Consider the following 24,978-nt stretch of genomic DNA (forward strand, 5'->3'; position numbering starts at 1 on the left):
AAAGTCACGATTTGTATGATAGCTAATGACAACTTGCAATTATTCGACAAAATTTAATGAGTTATTCTTTTCGGTAACGTGACTTGAGCTGCTTAATGTACTCAAAATCGGTGCATTATAAAGAAGTAAGTAAAAGGGACTTTTATGTCCGAGGTACATTTTGTAGGAACTACAGCGTCTACTTACTCCCAGATATCGAAATGAAAACGCAATACACAAGTTCTACTACATTTATTTATGGCTACAAACATACTAATAAACATATGGTCACATTTATATCCCTTTGTATCGAAAAGGTACATAGGCATATATAAATATAAAATGTATGTGCGTGCTAATACTAATCTTGCAGCTTCGAATGTAGGAACTGACTCTACTTTTACGATTTATAAAAAAACCGCAAAAAAGAAAACTAAGTCGATAATCATCTAGCGTATAATGTTACCGTCCACCTTTCTAACCGGTTACACAACTTTTAAGTAGCATTATGAAAAATCTGACCGCTAATGACGATATGAAATAACGAAAAGTGACGCGACATTTTTATCGATAACGAACGACACGTCACTATTATCTACTTCGCGCACGGGTCCCTGACCTCCCGCGGGTTTTTCAACTCCGCGAGTTCGAATTGCGTTCTTTTTTTGAAACTCGACCACAACCTGACGCGCAATTTCAGTGACCTGAGTATTCGAAATTTAACATTATTGAGAATATTTGTAAGGTTCATTTCAGTTTGTATTTTTGTGATGATAGAAGTTGGGCCTCAATTGGGATTTTTGTGAGATCAGACTATGAAAGTAAATATCTGGTAATTTCCATCAAATATATAGTTACATAAATATTGGACGGGGTAGGCAGAAACCACATCTTTCCACTTGCCTCGTACCCTGCATACTTTGTTCGCTTTATCTTAAATTCATAACTCTCTTCATGCACTCGGGTACTCTTGACCTGACCTTTTGCCAGAACGTCTCCGATTATATCAAGGTACGTTCGTCTAGGCCTTCCCACTCCAACAGTTCACACTGTCTTTGTTTTCCTTAGTCAACCTACTTTCATTCATCCTCTCGACCTGCCATCCTGGTTAGTGAGTCGATTTATAAACTTTGGATGAGGCTCAGAGAGGTTAATGCGAGTTTTACTCGATCAAACACATAGGTACATACATTTTCGAACGACGACGATTATAAAAATCGGCCAAGTGCGACTCGTACTTTGCGAAAATATTAATATTTCTATCTGTTTATTAAAACCGACCGAAAAACGTTTGTTCAATGAGAGCCCTTTAACAATCACTTTATTGTAATTTTATATTGAAAGGTAAAATACAAGTCAATATTTACAGCTTCCCAGCTATCACGGTTTATGAGATACAGGCTGGACAGACAGAGATTTAAAAGACTGGCGACAGACAGACATTTATAACGATAACTTAACGATAACTTTGTTTTATACAAATTAACGAAATTTTTCGCATATTACCGACATAAACGAGGGCGACTGCGCTCCTTCCGAGTTCGTTTTTTTTTCTGTGCCGTTAGCGCCTTACGATACGACTATTATTAACTCTGTGGCAACACTTTCACAAAATCGACAGCATGCTGCCTTGGCAACTCGCATTAATAATGATTGCACAGCATTACAATATAGGTTAATTATGTAGATCATTGTTAAACAATGATTCAAAGCAGGTGGTTACAACAGGAAATGCTTAACTTGATACGCTGCGCTGTATCCTTTGTTTTTTTATGTAAGAATTACAGAAATTGTGAAATCTTTTTGTGCAGGGAGAAATTCGCATTATATAAATTTAGCCAGAATATAATAGTAAGGAAAAAATAGAAATGTGTATTGGGTAACTTGAAACTTTTTGTAAAAATTAGTTGCAGAAGCCTATTTACGTTGTTAACAAAGGTCGGCATCTCTTTGAGTAAAAGTTGACTGATAAAAAGTGTTTACAGTCACACATTTATTACTTTTTTTTATGAAAACTATTTTGAAAAGAACGAAAAAATAAATAATTTGAAATTTTTTACAAAATCGTCTTATATCAGTATCGATAGTTAGTAAAACAAGAATGAGAACAACCCTATTTGTATTTTTTTTTTAAATAACCACTCGGCCGCGCCTATCTCGCCACTGAATTTGAGTACCAGGCTGTTATAAAAACTAGGCGTTCAATTTTTGGTTTTGCCCAGCTTAATAGGCGATTGACCACGGCATCGTGTGTGAAAAGGTCGACGACCGCGCATCACCATCCTGATTTTTTTATGTTATCCTAGTATTTTGTGATGTTTTTGCTGTTATTTTTCTAATTGTTTTTGTGAATCACAAACGTCACACACCAACTGTAAATCATAGCGAAGAAAGTGACACGTTCAGCCAATAGCAGCGAAGAGTCTAAATCGCGATTACAAAGATTTCACTCCGACTCAACATCGTCTGTCGCGCGGTTCCCCAGGAATAACATCTAGCCTGGCGGAAGATCTTCCCTTTGGTGGCGGTCGAGCCGCATCATCGCTCCCGCTACATAATTATTCCCACGAGCATTTGAAAACGAGAATTTTGATTTTACACGGGTGAGGCTGCTGGCAAAAGCTAGTAATACATATACACCTACGCCAGGCAGGCAGGTTTTTTGTGTATGTCTGTACGTACCTTTATATGCCCCGTCACCCACAGATTTTTTTTCGACAAAAAAACTACAATCCTTGAAAAAAATCGTACTTCCCAGTGTAATCTAATATGAAGGCATTGTATGTATGTATGAGTCGCCAACACGACACTCTGTCTCATAGGCGTATGACGTCATAAGTTATTATAATACCTCTGTATAATTCACTAGCGGCTGCCCGCGACTTTGTCCGCATGGAAACCCTATCAATCCCGCGGGAACTCCGGGATAAAAAGTAGCCAGTGTGTTATTCTGGGTCTTCAGCTACCCACATACCTAAATTTCATCGTAATCGGTTCAGTAGTTTTTGCGTGACAGTGTTACAAACATCCATACTGACATCCTGACATACTCGCAAACTTTCGCATTTATAATAGTATAGGATGTAGTGATAGTCTATCAGTATTAGTAACTAGCTTTTGTGCGCAGTTCCACTCGCGTCAGTATAGGTAATTTCCTCTTTTTACCATTCCCGTGGGAATTTTCAAGGAATACTAGTCCCGTTTGAACGTTTGACGGCGGATATGTTTTTCTTTTCAAATATTCTTACAAAATTTGACGATTTCTTGGCCCTCGCCATGGGTCCGCTCAGAGCCAGAAACTTCTTAACCCAAGGTCCACTCAAAAGATATCTAAAGATTAGGCAATAAACGAACTTTTTTTTTCTTTTATTGTTATTTTTTTAATCTATACCTACTAATATTATACAGCTGAAGAGTTAGTTTGTTGAACGCGCTTATTTCAGGAACTACTGGTTCGAATTGAAAAATTATTTTTGTATTGAATAGACCATTTATCGAGGAAGGCTTAAGGCTATAGGTATTACATCACGCTGCAACTATTAGGAGCGAAGAAATAATGGAAAATGTGAAAAAAAAACGGGGAAAATTGTTCACCCTTGAGGGCTTCACTGATGCCCAAAATAACTATTCCACGCGGACGGAGTCGCTTGAGCTTTTCTGTCTATATGTGTATGTTTAAATGTCTATGATGCCCCTATATGGTTCTGGTTGAAAATCAGTGCTGAACGTGTTCAGAGTATCACTGGTCTAAGACCAGATTTTAGCATTGATATATTGAATAGACAATTGCCCACGTCAAAGTTCTGTAAATCGACGTCCTGTGAAAACGCTGCAGTGTAGTTTGTTCCGACGCTTCTTCAACAACTGCGCTTTGGAAGCGGTATTAGATATTACTGTATGTTCACGTTTGTCAGTGGCAGCATTACTTTTATCTTAAAATAGATCTTTTGGTATTACATAAACCTGTTTCTCATTAACCTAAGAAGCCAAATTGAAGCGCTTTTAACAGTGATGAAGCCAGTCAAACTCTGAGTCAGGTCGAGTTTAATCGCATTACGTTATAGTTACATAACTTACCTTTTGTTTGCACTTGCTTAAGATGTTTCCTTTTAGCAGACAATTTTGTCCGTCAATATAACCATATTGTGTTCAACTTTGAATTTGGAAATTTTATGTCCACCAATATAATCATATTGAGTTCAATTTTGAATTTGGAAATTTTATGTCCATCAATATAATCATATTGAGTTTTCATTTTGAATTTGGAAATTTTATGTAAAATTTCCAAATTCAAAATTGTTTGATATCATTTTGTTTCTCTTTTCCATAAATTTAGCGCCACTGACAAGTATGCGACAAATTTAACGCCATTTTGTACTAAACCCTTCAATATTGTTGTAACGAAATAAGATATTTCAATTTTATTTTCAAGTACTTATGGAATTGAACCTAGACCACCTAGAATTTTAGTGATTAAACTATCGCCTCTAACCTCCATAACGAGGAAATCCTGGTGAAAGGTTAGAAAGTTTAAGATAGACATACTACAATAAGCGTAGGCGTAAATTTCTAAAGCGTGTGAATATGAAATTTTACATATAATATAATCACGCCTATATCCCTTGCAGGGTAGACAGAGCCAACAGTCTTGAAAAGACTGATAGGCCACGTTCAGCTTGTTGGCTTGATAATAGAATTGATATTCAAATAGTGACAGGTTACTAGCCCGTCGCCTAAAAAATGTAAAAGTTTATATGTTTATCCCTTAGTCGCCTTTTACGACATCGACGAGACCTTTTACGTGATAGAGTGGTTCTATTCTTTTTTTATAAGTGCCTCTCTCGTTTGAGTATGTTTAAGACTGTTGGCTCTGTCTACCCCGCAAGGGATAAAGACGTGATTATATCTATGTACATATGTATGTTCTTCACCCTGACACTTATGTTTTTTTTTATTGCTATCAAACCATCACGGAAATTTGCATTAGACAAATGTGCGTAGTCATTACCTTATGTCCCTGATATAAGAACTAATTTCCAATAGATTTATAGATTATCATATACTTAGTGTTGCCAGTATTATATTTGCGTTTTTTTTCCCGCCAATTACGTTTTTGGCGCGCATCCGCCTTTGTTCATCAGAGGTTAGTTACCCGTCAAAACGATGTGGGATGTTGGAGCAAATATTGGCTAATGAATATGACATCTTTAATGCTATGCTCGCCTGGTAGCGAAGGTAAAAAATTGTGAATGACAGCTGGATTCTGTTCCCGCGCGGGCTGTAAAAGTCGATCAAGGCTTAGGCTAGATAGTATTCATTATCTGTGAAAATCAATTACAAAATTTAGATATCTGACTAAACATTACATAGATATTTGTTTGAAATTATGAATTACTAGAGGCCGCCCGCGACTTCGTCCGCGTGGAATCAATCCCGCGGGAACTTCGGGATAAAAAGTAGCCTATATGTTATTCTGGGTCTTCAGCTACCTACATACCAAATTTCATCGTAATCGGTTCTGTAGTTTTTGCGTGAAAGAGTAACAAACATTCATACTGACATCCTGAATATACAAACATTCGCATTTATAATATTAGTAGGATAATAAATAAGTATATAAGGGACATATTACTCAGATTGAGTTAGCCTCGAAGTTGGAGACTTGTGTTACGAGATACTTACTCAACGATACTATATTTTATAATGAGTACTTATATAGATAAACATCCAAGGCCCAAGCCAATCAGTGAAAGTTCGTTTCTCATCATGCCCTGACTAGGATTCAAACCCGGGACCTCCGGTGTAAAAGACAACCGCATTACCACTGCGCCACAGAGGCCGTCAGAAATTGCTGAAAACAAAAAAAATCTAGTGGTTCTCAAAATTTCTTCTTTGATTTACAATTATTTAAGTGTTATATTCTGATTTGTTTTAACTGACTATAAAAGTGTTCGTTAATAAAACAAAATATATGGAATTTGAAAAAAAATATTCTGAAATTTATATAACTGCACAATTTTGAATTCCTACGTAAACCTCCCAAATTTTAACCTTATAAAAAATATACTTGAAAAAAAGGGCTCAAAGTGATTACGTTGTTTTCATTATTTACATGACGCGTTGCCCAACATTGGCCCAAATGTTTGTCCAAGCCAAGACAAAGATCTTTCAGTTCATAAACCCCGTGAATCACAAATTGTATTCGTGTTTTCAAGGAAATCCGGATTAGTTCACGTATTTTAAAGGTCGTTTCTAAAGCTATCTTTTATCATTAACAAGTATTGGCTTTAAAGCTTACTGATTTCACCAGTAAGCTGTCAAAGTAAATGCATCCCTCGTGTGATTTTGTGATTACTTCTGTTTAACCCGTAAGGGATGAAGATTTAATAACGCGTCGCTTTTTAAATTGGGCTCCGTTTAAAACAGCGTGCTGCAAAAAAAAAAATTTGGCCAAGAATTTTAGAACTGCCAAATCGCTGTCACACTTAGGCAGACCCAGATCATTCCAAAATGGACGGGGAAACCACTTTGAGGGTAATATATGATAGCTGCTAATAATTTTATCGATTCAGGTTGATGAACTATCGGAATTAATCCCATATACAACAGAAATGCAACGAAATTGGCAGTTAATGCATAAGGTAGTATAGCAGTTTATAACAAAGACACCCTAGGGCTTCGACCTAGGGTACAGGGAGTCTGAATGCGCCCCCCTCGAGAGTCTAGACGACCTGTAGATATTGTTTGGTAACCCAGCTGTTCAGTCCACAGGGCACCGTCGCGCTGAAAGGTGCACTTGCACTTAATACTCGATTTAAAAAAAAAAAGAACCAACCAGTAACAAAACGTTCGTAGTTTAAATACGGCCAATGACAATTCTTAATTTGAAAAGTGCCAAACATGTTCGGATTCAAATTTGAATTACCCAGTGGTTCTCAAAATTGTTTAGATTTTTGCCTTCTGACGTTAAAAATTATGATGTTCAATATTTTAAATTTAGTTATTTATAAAGAGAAGGTGTTTTTTGTGTATTATTAATTACCGCGCGCATACTTAGTCTCTTTCTTCAATTAAATCTTCCTGTACCTCAAATAGAAAATAACTTTGCATTACCGAATGTAGTATAAAGTTATATAACTTACACAAATAATTTCATTACGATTTATGTAGTTATCGCGGTTTCTTCCGTATTTGTAATATAAGTAAGATTAATTCTGATCATGCAAATATCAATACAAAGTATATGTTTATTTATTTATTTACTTAAGTTATACACAATACAGGTTACAATCGAAAACATAGTTTGCAGAAGTATGAACACTCTATCTAGTCTGGAATCCAAAAATGTGCACACATAGCATAATCATTTGTGTAAACATAGTAATTAATTGTTTTTATTTCACGAAATAATATGTACTTAACGGATTTGTATTAAAGTTTACATTTATATAACTTACTAGTGGCACGCTTCGGTTTTGCACGCGTAGCGTTTATACATAGATGTAAACGTTCCGTCCAGAACTTTCCGAGATTAATGCATACATACAGACGGAGAAAATAGAGGGACTTTATAGAGTGTTATTGTTCGAAATTCTGCATACTTTATAAACAGCCTGTATGCTTTTAAAAATATGAATATTTTTGCAGTATGCGTGTGCACTTAATCGCACTGCCAACTTAAAGTTTTTCAACGCGCTAATATCAGGAACTTCTGGTTCAAATTGAAAAATTATTTTTGTATTGAATAGACCATTTATCGATGAAGGCTTTAGGCTGTATAATATCACGCTGCAACTGATCCTTGAAGGCTTCAATGATGCCCAAAATAACTATTTGACACGGACGAAGTCGCGGGCACAGCTAGTAAAAAAAAACATGTGACTTGTTTTTGTATTCTGCTGTCAAAGTGCCATTGAACTGTAACAGGGTATGCCCTCGAACTGGGGTAAGGCTTAATTAAATAATTACATCAGATATGAGGTTCGATAACTTTATTTTAATTTGCAATTTTTTGTTATACCATAGATTGCTCTACTACACGCATATTATTTTTCTTTTTTGTAATTAATGTATTTTCCATCTGTAAATAGTGTCAGTTATCCGAATCATCGTCCGAGTTGAATTTTTTAAATTTTCAATTCAAATTTTATGTTAATATTTTATGTTATTCAATTGTCTATAGCTATATAACTGCAAAGTTTCATGGAAATCTGTTGAGTGGTTGTTGCGTGATGTAGTAACAAAAACATACACACGTCCTTACAAAATTTCGCGTTAATAACACAAGTAGGATTAGTCGGATAACATTACAAGACATAACATAAAATCACGCCTCTTTCCCGGAGCGGTAGGCAGAGACTACCTCTTTCCACTTGCCACGATCTCTGCATACTTCCTTCGCTTCATCCATATTCATAACTCTCTTTACCCCTTTACCAGGACGCCCTTAATTTGATCAAGATACGTTAGTTAGTTGATAGTCGGATACTAAGATACTAATATGGTGTATTTAAAAAAAAAGACTATATAGATATATTAATGAAAATTATTGATTAATCTATCAATTTAAAGCTATTTGGCTTAATGATAAATTGAGATGTAAATAGTGACAGGTTGCATTTACCAGACTGTTGGCTCTGCCTACCCCGCAAGGAATATAGACGTGATTATATGTATGCATGTATAGGTTTATGTCAAAGAGTAGTTCTTCCAGTTTGTAAATGAAACAAATCTCTAGCTCAATAAAAACCTAGTTCTTCAACTTTCCCTCAGCTTGACATGCTATTAACATTTGGTGTGTATTAATTGAAGTGTGTTCTTAATGTTATTGCATTTTTAAATAGTTATTTAGAATTCACATGATACTGATACATATTCATAGGAAGTATGCAGAGATCGTGGCAAGTGGAAAGAGGTAGTCTCTGCCTACCCCTCCGGGAAAAAGGCATGATTTTATGTATGTATGTATGTACTGATACATGAACAGTATCAGATGACAGGTGACTAGAGAAAATAATAAAATACCGACATAGAGAGATGATAGTTTTGTGAAAAAAAAATTGCATGTGCCATAAATAACCTTGGTTTAACAAAAGTCAAAACAAAAAGTCGAATGTGACTTACGTTGACTTACATAAGTTTTAATGTTCATTTAATTAATCGCAAAGGTCTTAAAGTACAATGCAAACATTACACAAAAAAAAACTAAAAATAAAAAAAAAATTAAAGGGGATCTCATACAATTTTTTTTTTGCTCATTAATAATAACGGTAACAAGTAGACGCTTAAAATTTGCACAGAATATTTACATTATTTATTTATTTTATTTACATTGAATTTATATTAACCCTTAAAAATGAATAATTTAATAACAATAAAGTAATAATTAAAGAGAAGCTCCTATATCCTAACTAAATTATTATGCAATTTTTTTTTGGTCCATGGTAATGAAACAGGTAATAATGTGAATATAAAAAATGTAAAAAAACGTTACGATGGTAAGGAACCCTTCGTGCGCGAGTCCGATTCGCACTTGACCGGTATTTTTTTCACTAAAAATACTTTTATATTTTAGAACCACTGGAAAAATTCGGACGTCTTTTTTTTAACAGCAGACCATATTTTTTTTAGTTATCTTTCTAATAAATTCATATTAACTTTTGTACCTAATTTGTTACCTATATTGGACCTGTGTTATGTACATACGTAAAATCTACATGATAAGTTATGATTTGTGATATAGTGATAACGAATCGGCAATAATTGTGCAATTGTGATAACAATGTTCTGTTTATTTGGTGCGAGTAAGTATCAAAGTCTGTTTTTATTAATTTTTAAAGGTCAAATCATTATTCGAACATAAGTAATAAAAGTTAAAATTGATTTTCTCTCAAGTCTCTAAACGTGCTACTGACCAAATTTATGTTTAGTATTTGTGTATTTTTTTTTGCTGATTTTTACAATTGTTTAGGTTTTTATTTATTTTTTACTAGCTGAGCCCGCAACTTCGTCCGCGTGGAATAGTTATTTCGGGCATCATTGAAGCCCTCAAGGATGAATAATTTTCCCCGTCTTTTTTCACATTTTCCATTATTTCTTTGCTTCTTATAGTTGCAACGTGATGTTAAATAGCCGAAAGCCTTCCGCGATAAATGGTCTATTCAACGCAAAGATTATTTTTCAATTCCAACCAGTATAAGTTCCTGAGATTAGCGCGTTCTAACAAACAAACTCTTCAGCTTTATAATATTAGTATAGATTGTAACAATTGTAATTTGTAAAGTACAATAGGCGGACTTACTTAAAGCATTATTTAACCATTGGGTTAAGCAGAGAACCTTTGTGAGGGTTTAATTTATTTATCGCAAATATCCCGTAAAACCATTTTCGTTTTACTTAATGTAATTTTTATTATGACTGAATTTAAATCACACATCAATACATATACATATATTTTATCAGCATTTTCCTTATTTTATCTCGGCTATTATTATAGCAAATATTCGTTACTCTGTGAAAATAGTCTTGGCATAAATTTCCCACTCGCTAGCCAGTTTGACATTGACGTCAAACCTCCGGAAAAAATGCGTTAATTTAAAAAAAATCTCATTATCTACCTGTTCAGGTAGAACAAAAAGACACCTCTTGAATTAAAAAAAAATGAAATGTACCATATAATTAAGACTTTATCCATCGAAAGAGTAGAAAAAGCCAACAGTCTCGAATGGTCTGAAAGGCCACGTTCAGCTGTGTGGCTTAATGATAGAATTGTGATTCGAATAGTTACAGGTTAAAATAATAGAAATATTGATTAGAATAGAATGGATTTATTTTCAAAATTGGATACAAGGTATCACTTATTGACGTCACATCACTTAATTCTAATTATGACTATTACCGCTTCCAAAGCGCATGTGTAGAAGAAGCGGCGGAACAAGTTACACTGCAATATTTTTATCGGACGTCAATTTACAGATTAAAAAAATATTGCTGGCATTTGCGATACTATTCCGGGGTGTGCACAGAGCAAAAAGGTAGTCGCGGGGTCGGGTCTTCCGTACTCTGTGGTGGTCTAGACTGGGTCTAGACTAGAAGCAGACGACAAAGAGGACGTTCACCTGTTGGGAGCGATGCAAACGTTGAGAACCATTGGTTTCAGGAAATTTTGAATTTCGCATCTTCTATGGCACATTTTTTTTTATATAAGATGTATATTATTATGCCTCGTCTTCAATTGCCAATTGTATAAGTACTTCATTCAAGGACTTGAGGGCGTAGCGTCGATGCACGAAATGCTTCAATGATTCGTATGAATAAAATACTAGTTTCATTGATCTTAACAATACATTTGTTGTATGTTACAAAGACTGTTTAATATAATTAGTTATATACATACATACATATAATCACGTCTATATCCCTTGCGGGGTAGACAAAGCCAACAGTCTTGAAAATACTGATAGGCCACGTTCAGCTGTTTGGCTTACTGATAGAATTGAGATTCATATAAAGTGACAGGTTGCTAGCCCGTCGCCTAAAAGAAGAATCTCAAGTTTATAAGCGTATCCCTTAGTCGCCTTTTACGACATTCATGGGAAAGAGTTGGAGTGGTCCTATTCTTTTTTCTATTGGTGCCGGGAACCACATGGCACTTAGTTATATGAAACCTCTTTTCCGTTTTGTCCAGAATGAACTCTTTTGTTCAGAATTTATAGTGAATTTATATTTCAAAGAACACAAGTCTCGAACTAACTTCGAGGCTAACTCGATCTGTGTAATTTGTCCCGTACATATTTACATATTATTCGTATTCGCGTATTCTACGCAGGCTTTTTCGCAAATCCCACGAGAACAATAGTTTCTATCGGGATGAAAAGTACCCTATGCCCTTTTCCAAACTCTTAATTTTACGCGAAATTTCAAGGAAATCGATTCAATGGTAAACGCGAAGAGGTTACAAACAAATAAATTGAAATCCAAAACTTTTTTTTTTTCATTATTATGGGACACTTCAATATCGCTTAATAATTGTCATATCTTTTGGTTTCACAACATTGGTTGACGTCAAAAAAATTACTTAAAACTAAGTTTACTGCCGCTTCCAAAGCGTCAGTGCAAAAGAAGCGGTAACAAACTGCACTGCAGCATTTTCTTCAACAACGTCAACTTCGCAACTACATAAGAATATTTAAATTTAGAACAGAAATGTGGACGAGAGAATACATTGTTGTGATTATTTGACTTATACGAAATTTAAATTATAAAAAAATATGTTTTTTTTATGCGTTGGCAAAGCATTGATCAAAATAAGGACGTCCTGGTAAAGGGTAAGAGTTATGAATGTGGATGAAGCGAAGGAAGTGTGCAGATATCGTGGAAAGTGGAAAGAGGCGTGATTTTATGTATGTATGTATGTTGGCAAAGCGGACTCACTTTCACATTTTTAATATTGGTTGGGATAATTAATTGTTATTTCTTTTTTTTTACAGGTGAGTGCCCAAACATTCTGGATGGCTGTGAAAATGTACAAGAAGTAAGTGCCTTAAAAGCTGCTCTCTTGTTTATTTAACATACATACATATGGTCACGTCTATATCCCTTGTGGGGTAGACAGAGCCAACAGTCTTGAGAAGACTGATAGGCCACGCTCAGCTATTTGGCTAAATGATAGAATTGAGATTCAAATATTGACAGGTTGCAAGCCCGTCGCCTAAAAAAATAATCCCAAGTTTGTAAGCCTATCCCTTAGTCGCCTTTTACGAAACCCATGAGAAAGAGATGGAGTGGCCCAATTCTTTTTTCTATTGGTGCCGGGAACCACACGGCACACGGCTCCAGTTTCATACATACATATGGTCACGTCTATATCCCTTTCGGAGTAGACAGAGCTAACTGTCTTGAAAAGACTGAATGGCCACGTTAAGCTATTTTGGCTTTATGATATATTTGAATCTCTCCAGTTTCCGATAACAAAATTGTATCACGAGTGCTGTTTTGTTGAATTTCATCGAAGAATAAGACTATAGTCCTTCAAAGATCTATTTTATTCCCGAAAATTCCCACAGGAGTGGAATTACGCACGATAATAAGTCACCGAACGACATAAAAGTGGACCATTGTCGAAATACACGACCTCACTCACTTTCACCTGCGTAATTTAACCCAGATTAAAAGGTTAACAAGCCTCGCCTTGTGGTTTCTAGAAGTATACATACATATGTCTATCACGTCTTTATTTATTACGGGGTGAACACGATCAATAAACACTACCGGCCTCAGACTCGTGATTGGTATTAAAAATAAAAACTAGGCACGCTTTTGGTGACGAATCACGTCCATACCTCTTACGGGGTAGACGAAGCCTACAAGAAAAATCCCAAGTTCCCAATACCTTCATTGGTTGTTTTTTTTTCATTTAAATAAACAAAGTAAAGGGTCAAGTCAAGAGTACCCGAAACCGCTGAGTTTCCACGAAGAGAGTTATGAATGTGGATGAAGCGAAGGAAGTATGCAGAGATCGTGGCAAGTGGAAAGATGTAGTCTCTGCCTACCCCTCCGGGAAAAAGACGTGATTTTATGTATGTATCTATGTGAACGTTCCTATCTGCGGTTTTCAGCCATTGTCATATAAATGATTAGATTGTGCGCAGGACTTGTATGATAAGAAAGCTAGTCTAATAGGTATAACTGTGCGTGTGTGAAAAGTTATTGTTGCAAAATTGTCTTTCAAAACTGTATAATAATTTTTGTGTTGCCTACGATGCACACATGAATAATATAATTAATATTAATTAATTGGAAATTAGCAACCTCTTTATGTTTGCGACTAGCCACAAATAAAAAAAGAGTCTGACAGAACATAAATAAAAAAGTGACGATCGAAAGAAAAATTGAATAGCAAATTGTTAACATATAAGTCCCGTTTGTATTAAATATATAATGTAATTCTTTTAACGAAAATATACAGTTTTTAAAATTAGTTCAGGAAGAGTGGAGTTTTATTTTCATTTGTTTTAAAGTACATTTTTCCCGTAACATAATATTTTAAAGTGCATGAACACGCTGTTTTACCTAAATTCGAGCGGACGATTTTTGTGAAATGGCTCTTAAGTCTTTTAACCAAGACTTATTAATATTTTTACATACATACATAAAATCACGCCTTTTTCCCGGAGGCAGAGACCACTTCTTTGACATTGACAACTATTACTATTGACAGTTGTGGGCGCTGATTATTCTTTAAGATTTATGTTTGCTTTTTTTTTAACTTTTTTCTTCTTTTTTGCTTTTTGATTTAGAAAAAAATTAAAGTCAATTGCTTAGTTAGGTAGGCGGTAAGAACATATTTGTAATTTTTCAGGTTCGGAGCGGTCACCCAACGCGATGTTTTACTTAAAATTACACTTGGTCGTTTTTTTATGCTTGGTTGACACAAATTTACCATTAAAACCTGAACAAATACGGTCATATATTGATGATGATGACAATCAGTCGACCTTGGTCCTATCTGCTGACATACACGTATGGACGGACGAGCCAAGTCGTTTGTATTTGGCACGTGCTCCGTACAGTCTCGTGTGAGACTGTCTGCCCCGTAAGGGATAAAGACGTAATTTGTGAGGCGAGATGTACGACCGTTCAAATTGAATTCGTCATTACAACAAAATTTCACAATGCGAATAAAATTTTGCTTGAAGTGTACCAGGACACCATAACATGTAAATAAATCATCTGATTGAATCATTGTGCAGTTGTTTGAAACAAAGGCAGACCTCATTCTCTTTGTAATTCACAACGGTTTAACTGCGTAGTTACTACTTAGATCGGTTTTTATTGAGTCATCGCTAACTAACCGAAGTACTAGGCTCTCATAACGGTAAAAGAGGTGACGTCACCTGTGATTTTTATCAGCGCTATAAAGCTTTTTATATATTCTTTTTTAAAATTCGAAGCTGTTTCAAATACTGCCAAATAAGTAACTGGCAGCTACGCATCGCGCTGAAGATTAGTAACAATTAAAAAAACGTGATCGGCAAACCAAAATCCGTGCCAAGGTTCGGACTGTTGCGTCAAACATTAAACAAAACTGGTCTAGACCACACGACGCCTGTTACCGATTTTAAGTCGATAATCGAGCGCTCGTATATCTAATCTGTTACCAATTAAAGCGCTTTCAGTTGCAAAGTGCAACAATAGTGCAGCGCTGAAAGCGGCTTGAAATATTTTCCGGTTGACAACAGCGAAAACTGTGTCAGAAGGGCTCGGGAGGCCGTGTGACGTCACGGTGCATTCGAATCCGTTCCAAATTCAAAAACATGACAGCCTTTTGCCTTTGTCAATAGAGTCTTAAATTGCATTATTCATTTCGTTACCTTGTTTTGGTTCGAGAAGGTCGTATGTAATTAATTACGGTAATTTATACTTTGATGTTGTGGGATAGGGTTTAGATTCGTTGTAATGATTGCGTTATTGGCAAGTATTATGAAGTATGAAGGTTTAATTCGACATACTTACACAGTGTTCTACCAAATTGATTTAGTATCAAAGTGGTTAATTATTATGACTTTTTTATAATGAAGGCTTTTTATGAGTAGAGGCTGTGTCACCCTACATAAAAAAAAACATTTTATTATAACGTCAAATAAGAAGCCATTCTATGACCTAAAAAAATATGAAGAGATAAGTTTAAATATTTCTTCTTTTTACTTTTCAAGGAAAATGTATGAAAATGAAAACAATTTAAATTCTTATTAATTATGTTTCATGTTTAATTAACCATTCACAGAACTATTAAGCGACCTCTGACATTTTTATGTAACCCTAGTAGAATCGGAAATGAAATGTATTAATTCATACAAATTTTATACATTTTTAATTTTCACTTCCTCTTGAATATATCTTGTTCAGGACGGAATAAATTATTAAATCCTCAAAGTTAAATCTATATAAATTTATATTTTTGTTTTAGAGCTAGTTAATACTATTTTAAACATACATACATATAGTCACGTCTATATCCCTTGCGGGGTAGACAGAGCCAACAGTCTTGATAGGCCACGTTCAGCTTTTTGGCTTGATGATAGAATTGAGATTCAAATCGCCTAAAAGAAGAATCCCAAGTGTAAGCCCTTGTCGCCTTTTACGACATACATGTGAAAGCGAAGTAGTGGTCCTATTCTTGTTTTTTATTGGTGCCGGGAACGACACGGCGGTACCACGTTAGTAGATATTATGTATAATTAAAATTATTTATTCATTTAAAATCTTATATCATTAAGCTTACTTATCTGAACGTATCCTCTCAGTCTGTCCGAGACTCTGTCTACCCCTAAGAGATAAAGACGTCATTATCATTGTATCTTATAAAATTTTATCAAAAAAATAAGAATGTAAAGATGTGACATTTAACTGCGCATAATAATTTGCATACCAGGCTTGCATAATAATACTGAATATTAATTTATAGTATATCAATGAAATTTGAAATCTATTGTGTTTAATTTTAAGAGTCATTGTTGTATATTCAAAGAAAACATCTGACCATTCCCACTGTGTGTTTGTTTACACGTATCTCTGTAAATCAATTACGCATTTGTGTAGAGAAGTCAGTATTATAATAAATGACATAATTAATTGTGTGACAACTTTAGAATATTCTGTCTCAAAACTTACGTATCTTTGCATTTCGTATATGATTTGTACATACATATTATAAATCATTTAAAATTATTACTAATAAATCAAACGTAATCAACAATAGACGAGATTTGTAACGATTATAATTTTAACATACATATAATCAACATACTATATCCCTTGCGGGGTAGACGGAGCCAACAGTTGAAAAGACTGATAGGCCACGTTTAACTTTTTGGCTTTAAGATAAAATTGAGATTCAAATAGTGACAGGTTGCTAGTCGGTCGACTTAAAGAAGAATCCCATGTTGGATGTCGTAAAAGGCGACTAAGTAAAAGGCTATAAGCCTTTTCCTTAGTCCATGGGAACGAAATTGAGTGGTCCTCTTCTTTTTTATATTAGTCGCCGGGAACCACACGGCACGCGTTAATTGTATTATGCAAATTTGAATTGAATAAAATCAAATCATACATAATTAAATTTTCAAAACTGCTTGCCGTTCCAATAATACACATACACATAGTCACGTCTACATATATCCCTTACGGGGTAGACAAAGCCAATAGTCCCGAAAAGACTGAATGGCCACGTTCAGATGCTCGGCTTAAGGATGGAATTGAGATCTAAATAGTGACAGGTTGCTAGCCCATCGAATAATAATAATCCAATAATATTGCTATACCCTACGGGGTTCATATTGTACGCACTAATAAAACAGTGACTATTGTAGTATGTAGTTAGAACTTAACATGTCTGAATGTGCAGGTTTCCTCATGATATTTTCCTTCACCGTTGCAGCGTGGTTTTATATAGCCTAAAGCCTTCCTCGATTAATGGTCTATTCAACGCAAAAAGATTTTTTTAAATTCGAACCAGAAGTTTCTGAGATTAGCGCGTGCGCTCTCGTATGATACTTTTAATTTCGGTAAAAACTATATAAATTTCTCGTGGGATTTGCGTAATATCTGTATTCTTTTGTAGTAGAGCTAAATCGCACGAGCGTTACTGCGGGTAAAATGTAATTAATTATCCCATACATACATTTTCTTTATTAACGGGTTTAAAACAAACAGCTGAAAATCTACCAGGAACACATGATTTGAAAGAGATTTTTAATGCACTTCACCAAAATAATTCAATGATAATATTTTCATCTAAAGCGTTGAACGCTTAGCCCAAATTTCGAACACGCTTCCGCGTTCCAAATTTAAAACCGCACGCAATGTTGTCAAACAATCCACTGTTCTGCTCGCACTTGTTGCTGTTTGTATAATTTCGTCTCGCTCGCTCTGTGTCACCAATGTGGAAATGTTTAGCAAGATGGCTAAGATAATTGTTATGTTTGTAGATTTTATTAGCTGTTTCTTAAATTATGTATTAGTTTCAAAGTATTGCCCTGATGATTTGGTGTCATCATCTCTCTCTCTCTCTGTTTGTGTGCGCTAATCTCGAAAAGTTGTGGACTTTGTTTCTGTTTGAAATTTTAGAAAAAAGACCTACCCGTGCGAAGCCATCAGGTATAGCTAAATTAAAAAAAAAAATGAACTCAGTACATTGTGTCCTGCGCCTTCAATTTATCGGACCGCTATGAATTCAATATGGACTCCAAGACTTCCTAACCTAAAACCCCATTCTTTAATCTAATTCTCTGCACAGGAGGGTATTTTTCCTCGCTACCAGGCTAGCATAGATAGAAGAGAGGTTACGCCAAAAAACTAAAGGGAATTCACTGGAACAAGAAGTCTATAAAATTTTGTAATAATGTCAATAACTTTCCTTATCAAAACAGCTGATACGGTGCGCAGACGGCCTTGTGATAATTTGCGATAAGAATTTGCGACACTATTGAGTTTAGTCGCTTTTAACTGCATTATGTTTTGAGTGCTGTGTCGATAGAAAGAGAATAGAATCACTCCTTCTCTTTCTTATGATTGTCGTAAAAGGCGACTAGGGGATAAGCTTATGAACTAGGCGATGGGCTAGCAAGTTGTCATTATTGGAATCTCAATTCTATTATCAAGCTGAACGTGGCCCATTAGTATTTTCAAGACTGCTGGCTCTGTCTACTCCGCAAAGCATATAGCCGTGACTATATGTATGTATTGAATGTGAATCGGAACGAGTTGGAAGGCCTAGACGAACGTACCTTGATCGAATCAGTGACGTTCTGGCAAAAGGTCAGGTCAAGTCAATCGTACCCGAAACCGACTAGCTCGCATAGAGTTATGAATGTGAAAGAAGCGAAAGAAGTATGCAGGGATTGAGTGGCAAGTGGAAAGAAGTAGTCTCTGCCTACCCCTCTGGAATAGTGCAGTGTTTTTAATGTATAAATACATACATACGTATAATCACGTCTATATCCCTTGCGGGGTAGACAGAGCCAACAGTCTGGAAAAGACTGATTTTTAATGTGTGTATGTTTTTAAATGCGCTCACGTCCTTTACATTTGTGGTGTTGACTGTACACTACCTATGTAGATGAATGTGCTCATTTTCCCTTTATCGCTTTTAACGCATTCATGGGTAAGAGTGGTCCTGTTTTAAAGTGCCGGCAACCACACGGCATAACAGATAATCTATACTTATATTATAAAACTGAAGAGTTTGTTTCAAATTGAAAATTTTTTTTGTGTTTAATAGACTATTTATCGAGGAAGGCTTTAGGCTATAAAGCCTGAAGCCTTCCTCCTATAAAGGCTATAACATCACGCTTCAACTATAAGGAGTGAAGAAGTAATGGAAAATGTGAAAAAAAAGGGGAAAATTATTCACCCTTGAGGGCTTTAATGACGCCCAAAATAACTATTCCACGCGGCCGGGGTCGCGGGCACAGATAGTCTTACATAAAACCAGTTACTTTGTGACCTAAAACCTTAGGTCAATGTTAAACCCGCTCCGCCGTGGAAAAAGGGATCATGGTTAACCGGTAGTTACGTATGGTCATTGTTTGATTTAATTAATTAATTTATTGACACACAGTGCCGTGTGGTTCCCGGCACCAATAAGAATAAAAAAGAATAGGACCACTCCGTTTAATTTCCATGGATGTCGTAAAAGGCGAGTAAGGGATAGGCTAATAAACTTGTGGTTCTTTTAGGCGATGGGCTAGCTACCTGTCACTATTTGAATCTCAATTCTATCATTAAGCCAAACAGTTGAACATGGCCTATCAGTCTTTTCAAGGCTTTTTGGCTTATATATAAACAAACTTAAGATACAACAAACAAAATAAAAAAAAAAAGAAATAAACCTATCCCTGGTCAGTACCTAGTAAAGATATCTTTATCTATCCTAATTTCCTTGTTTGCTAACAAACCGTTTAACGTTATCGATTCTACGACAGTTGGCATTGGTCCAATCAACGCGAATTATTTCTGCTTTTATATGCGCGTTTGGTTACATTATTAGGAAGTGCGTGTTAAGGTGCAATAAACTAATATACCCATGTTACGTGTCTATTCCTTACGGTGAAGACAGAGTGCCGTGTGGTTCCTGGCAATTTAGAATAGGAGTACTCCATCTCTTTCGCGACTTAGGGATAGGCTAATAAACTTCTTTTAGGCGATGGGCCACAAGCAACCTGTCACTTTTTGAATCTCAATTGCATGATTTAGAAGTACAGCTGAACGTGGCCTCTTAAGTCTTTGCGAGACTGTTAGCTCTGTCTACCCCGTAAGGCATAAAGACATGATTATATTGTGTATTTATGTGAAGACAGAAACTAGCCACAAGACTGATGGAATTGGATTTGATAGTAGCGACAGGTTGCTAGTACATCGCTTAGAAGAATCAATTTTATTAACATTTCCCTTGGTCAACCAAGGGAAATGTTATTAATGCTATACATTAAATTATTTTTATAATTAGTAAAATTAGGTTAGCTTGTATTTTTAAAAAGATTAAAATACAGATTAATTATGGCCGCTCACTTAGATCTCAGCGTAAAAAATAACTAAATTAAAACACTTGTCACGCATACTTTTAATCACCACTTTATTCCTTACGGAGTAAACAGGGTCCACAACGTCGTAATAATTTAATGGTCACATTTAGCTTGAACACGAATCAGTTGATAAATAGCTGTTTAACGCAACTGGATGACACGACATCCGAAGATCAAGTCGTCTATATAAGTGATACGATCGCTAAAATGGCAGTGGGCGGTGTAAAGAGTATAATTCAAAATGTTCAACGCAATAAAGGGCTTACGTGACGTAATAAGACCTTTACGAATACGCAATAGGTTCTGCGCGTTTGAAATAATGAACCGTTCTACGGAACAAATTGAATTTGTACATGATAATAGCCTGTATTATTATCTACCATGATGAATTTGATTACCAAATGAACGTTGAAAGTCTAAGGTTATATAAATGTAATTTGATGAAATTACATTCACTATTTTCTGGTGATAAGGCAGGCCCTACATCGATCAGCCTACATGATGCCCAACAGGGTTCATAATATTGTACCTATTTATAAGCAGAAACTGTAATTTGACTGATGAACTTTATGATATATGTTTATCAATATTGATGAATGTAGATGGAGCGAAAGAAGTTTGCAAAAAGTGCCAAGTGGAAAGATGCAGTCTCTGTCTTCATCTACGAATATAATATGACAATTGTCTAACTGTTTATTCGACGCGTTATCTAGTATTTTATTTAGTAATCTAGTTAAAGTGAGTTATATCTTCCATTAAGATACATTTGAATTAAAAATAATAATTTGGTATTTATTATAAATTGACTATACCGTGCGGTTCCCGGTTAGAATAGAACCACTACATCTCTTCACCATGGATGTCGAATTAGGCGTATTAGGCCACACAGCTGAACGTGGCTTTTCAGTCTATTCGATACTTTTGGCTCCGTCCACCCCGTAAGGGACAAAGACGTATACATAAAATTCTCTAATAAAGGGATATAAACGTGATTATATGTATGTATGTATGTAAATAAATTGATAGTTAAGTCTCTACTTATAGCAGATACAGACATTCCAAGCAATTATGGTGTCTTTTGAGTCCCCTTTTTTATTGATCCGATAAGTGTGAACTGTATAGTGACTCATCGTTTGACTGAAGTACTAGGAGATAATGAACGTAATAGGTATTTAACGGGCACTTGCTCCAATTTCTGTAATGTCATTCGTAGACGTTGGTCGTAGGTCGTAACTCGCTTAACTGGTCACTACAAAACTGATTCTTAAAGCTTATGTTTTTAAAAGTAGGTACAGCTGTATAGTTTTATGATGGAATTGAGATTCAAATAGTGCTAGCCCATTGCCTAAAAGAAGACGCCCAAGGTTAGGGAGGAGAAGCAATTGGTACACACTACGTTTTTCTTATTTAACAGACTAGATTGAAAGCTAAACGATTTTACTCTTTTCAAGATTATTTAGGTCTGTCAAGATTGTTTAGACAGATATAATTATGATATTATTTATGGTATAACTAGAGGCCGCCCGCGACTTCGTCCGCGTGGAATCGATACCGCGGGAACTCCGGGATAAAAAGTAGCCTATATGTTATTCTGGGTCTTCAGCTACCTACATACGAAATTTCATCGTAATCGGTTCAGTAGTTTTTGCTTGAAAGAGTAACAAACATCCATACTGACATCCTGACTTACTCACAAACTTTCGCATTTATAATATTACTAGAGGCCGCCCGCGACTTCGTCCGCATGGAAACCCTATCAATCCCGCGGGAACTCTGGGATAAAAAGTAGCCTATGTGTTATTCTGGGTCTTCAGCTACCTACATACCGAATTTCATGGTAATCGGTTCAGTAGTTTTTGCGTGAAAGAGTAACAAACATCCATACATCCATACAAACTTTCGCCTTTATAATAGTAGTAGGATTAAGATTTATTAAGATGATATAATATTATTCATTTATTTTCTATTAATTTAATCGTCTCTATTATAAGTAAGTACATTAATATGTTTATATGTAAGTATATTAATATTAGGTATTTTTATATACCTACTGTACTACTTCTGCTTAAAAAGAACAAATATATTCTGTACTTTGAACATAGCAGCAAGTCGCTGCCACATCGGCTAAATGAAGAATCCCAAGTTTACGTCGACTTCTATTAAAGGTTTTCATGTAAAACCCAGTTTTACGCAGTCAACAAAAGCGGGGTGTGGCCGGGACCTTGACCCAGTTCGGATGCACCCCCGCCGAAGCCAGATCGCTGCAAGACATTTGTAGGTCAATTGTATGTAGGTACAACAATTGTTATTTTATTTTTATTTATTTAAATACACATAACAAATTGTAGTAAAAATATACATAGTAGCAAAATTATAAAGTTACGATCTACACTACAAATTCAAAAACAGTGTACATACGAAGACCATATAAGAAAAATGCAAACAGTTAAGAGATACAATATATGATAACGATATAGATAAATATTCTGTGTAAAAGTATCTGATTTGACCTGTTGTAACTACACTACAAATTCAAAAACAGTGTACATACGAAGACCATATAAGAAAAATGCAAACAGTTAAGAGATACAATATATGATAACGATATAGATAAATATTCTGTGTAAAAGTATCTGATTTGACCTGTTGTAAAATATCCTATTGAGTCTAAGGTTTGTTACATCTCTTTACGTTCTGAAAGATACGTTTAGGAACTAAATAAAATTATTACTTCTAACTTTGTACGAAGTAGGTTTGTACCTGCGTTTTAAAATTTTTGTATTAAAGGTGCGTAGAGAACAAAGTTTGTTACATAATCATTACCCATCTCTACAATTGCAAAAACGAGTAAGGATTACATACGTAGATATATATTCACGTCTATATCCCATGCGGGGTGGACATAGCCAACAGTCTTGAAAAGACTGATTGGCCACGTTCAGCTGTTAATGATAGAATTGAGATTCGAATCGTGACAGTTTACTAGCCTATCGCGTAAAAGAAGAATCTCAAGTTTATAAGCCTATCCCTTAGTCGACTTTTACGACATCCATGCGAAAGAGACGGAGTGGTCCTATTCTTTTTTCTATTGGTGCCGGAAACCACACGGCCTCACGTAGGAATTTCCCAAGAGAACGAAATTCAATCGAATTTCCCACTTATAAAGGGAGTTGAGTTTAAGTACCAGGAGATAATAAATATGTAACACGTCTCTCATAAAGCCTTGCAATATTTTCTAGATAGCGTTTGAAAGCGATGAAAGCGCTGTATATGGCCGCGTTCCATATTTAAACTGGGGCGTTGGCAACAGGGGCCGGCCGAAATAGGCCAACTCTCTTTATGGTATGGTATGACATGACCGAAGTGCATTTTTTTTTTACATTATTCCAAATTCAAAAATTTTGTAAATTATTTAATATTATGGGACACTTCATATCACTTAATAAATGTCATATCTTTTGGTTCCACAACATTGGTTGACGTCAAATAAATTACTTAAAACGAAGTTTACTGCTATCATGTTATTCAATTCAACACTTTTGTATAATTATTTTTAAATTCGTATCTACTATGTTACATGTTTCTTAACAACTATTGAGTGGTTGCTCTGGGTGAGAGAATTCTAGGAAATCCGGTAATTTACATATATATGTTGAATGAAAGTAAGTCAAGCTTATGTGACAAGGTAATGCTCATTGTCATTAAAATTCCATAGACTAAAGGATAAGTAATCTGTGGTGATTACGATTGGGCACTAGTCATGTACTTATGAAAGAGTCAATACTTACTTCAACATTAATTTTTATTCCCTTCTCATTATAAGTTGGTACATACATACATATAGTCACGTCTATATCCCTTACGGGGTAGACAGAGCAAATAGTCCCGAAAATACTAAATGGCCAGGTTCAGCTGCTCGGCTTAATGATGGAATTAAGATCCAAATAGTGACATGTTGCTAGCCCATCGCCTAAAAAAAAGGATCGCAATTTCATAAGCCTATCCCTTAGTCGCCTTTTACGACATCCATGGGAAAGAGATGGAGTGGTACTATTCTTTTTTGTATTGGTGCCGGGAACCACACGGCACTATAAGTTGGTCTTAGTAGCAATCCTGAGCACGTTCTGTCTACAAACCTACCTTTTGTGAAGTAGGTAATAATGTACCTACTAGGAGTACATAACCCTGCAACAGGTTCTCAAAATCCTATCTCATTTTCAGATGCACAGTTGCGAGACGTTGCCGGCGCCGGCGCCACCGGCGACTGGCCCCAGTTTGCTGCTGGACCTCGGCCGCCTCATCATCAGAGCTAGGGGCACCAGCCCCGCCGCCCGCGCCACTCCCCGCGACCGTTTGCACACCAAGTTGCACCAAGCCAAACCATCTACTAGCCAACAGGTGAGCTCTTGAACACTCATGA

General features: G+C 35.6%; 1 protein-coding gene across 2 annotated transcripts in view; it reads left to right on the forward strand.

Moving 5' to 3' along the window:
* Positions 1–24,978, forward strand: part of LOC106135380 (atos homolog protein A) — a 45,834-nt gene that overhangs the window by 5,328 nt on the left and 15,528 nt on the right. Inside the window, exons 1-3 of one of the 2 annotated variants that reach the window (XM_060952709.1) lie at positions 9,719–9,782; positions 12,468–12,511; positions 24,780–24,956. In XM_060952709.1, coding sequence (XP_060808692.1) covers positions 9,761–9,782; positions 12,468–12,511; positions 24,780–24,956 — 243 coding nt within the window. In that variant the 5' untranslated portion in view covers positions 9,719–9,760. Of the gene's footprint in view, positions 1–9,718; positions 9,783–12,467; positions 12,512–24,779; positions 24,957–24,978 lie in introns of those variants that run through there. The other variant, XM_060952710.1, reaches the window with a different exon arrangement.

This window comes from Amyelois transitella, chromosome 29 (genome assembly GCF_032362555.1).
Source record: "Amyelois transitella isolate CPQ chromosome 29, ilAmyTran1.1, whole genome shotgun sequence".
Classification (NCBI taxonomy): Eukaryota; Metazoa; Arthropoda; class Insecta; order Lepidoptera; family Pyralidae; genus Amyelois; species Amyelois transitella.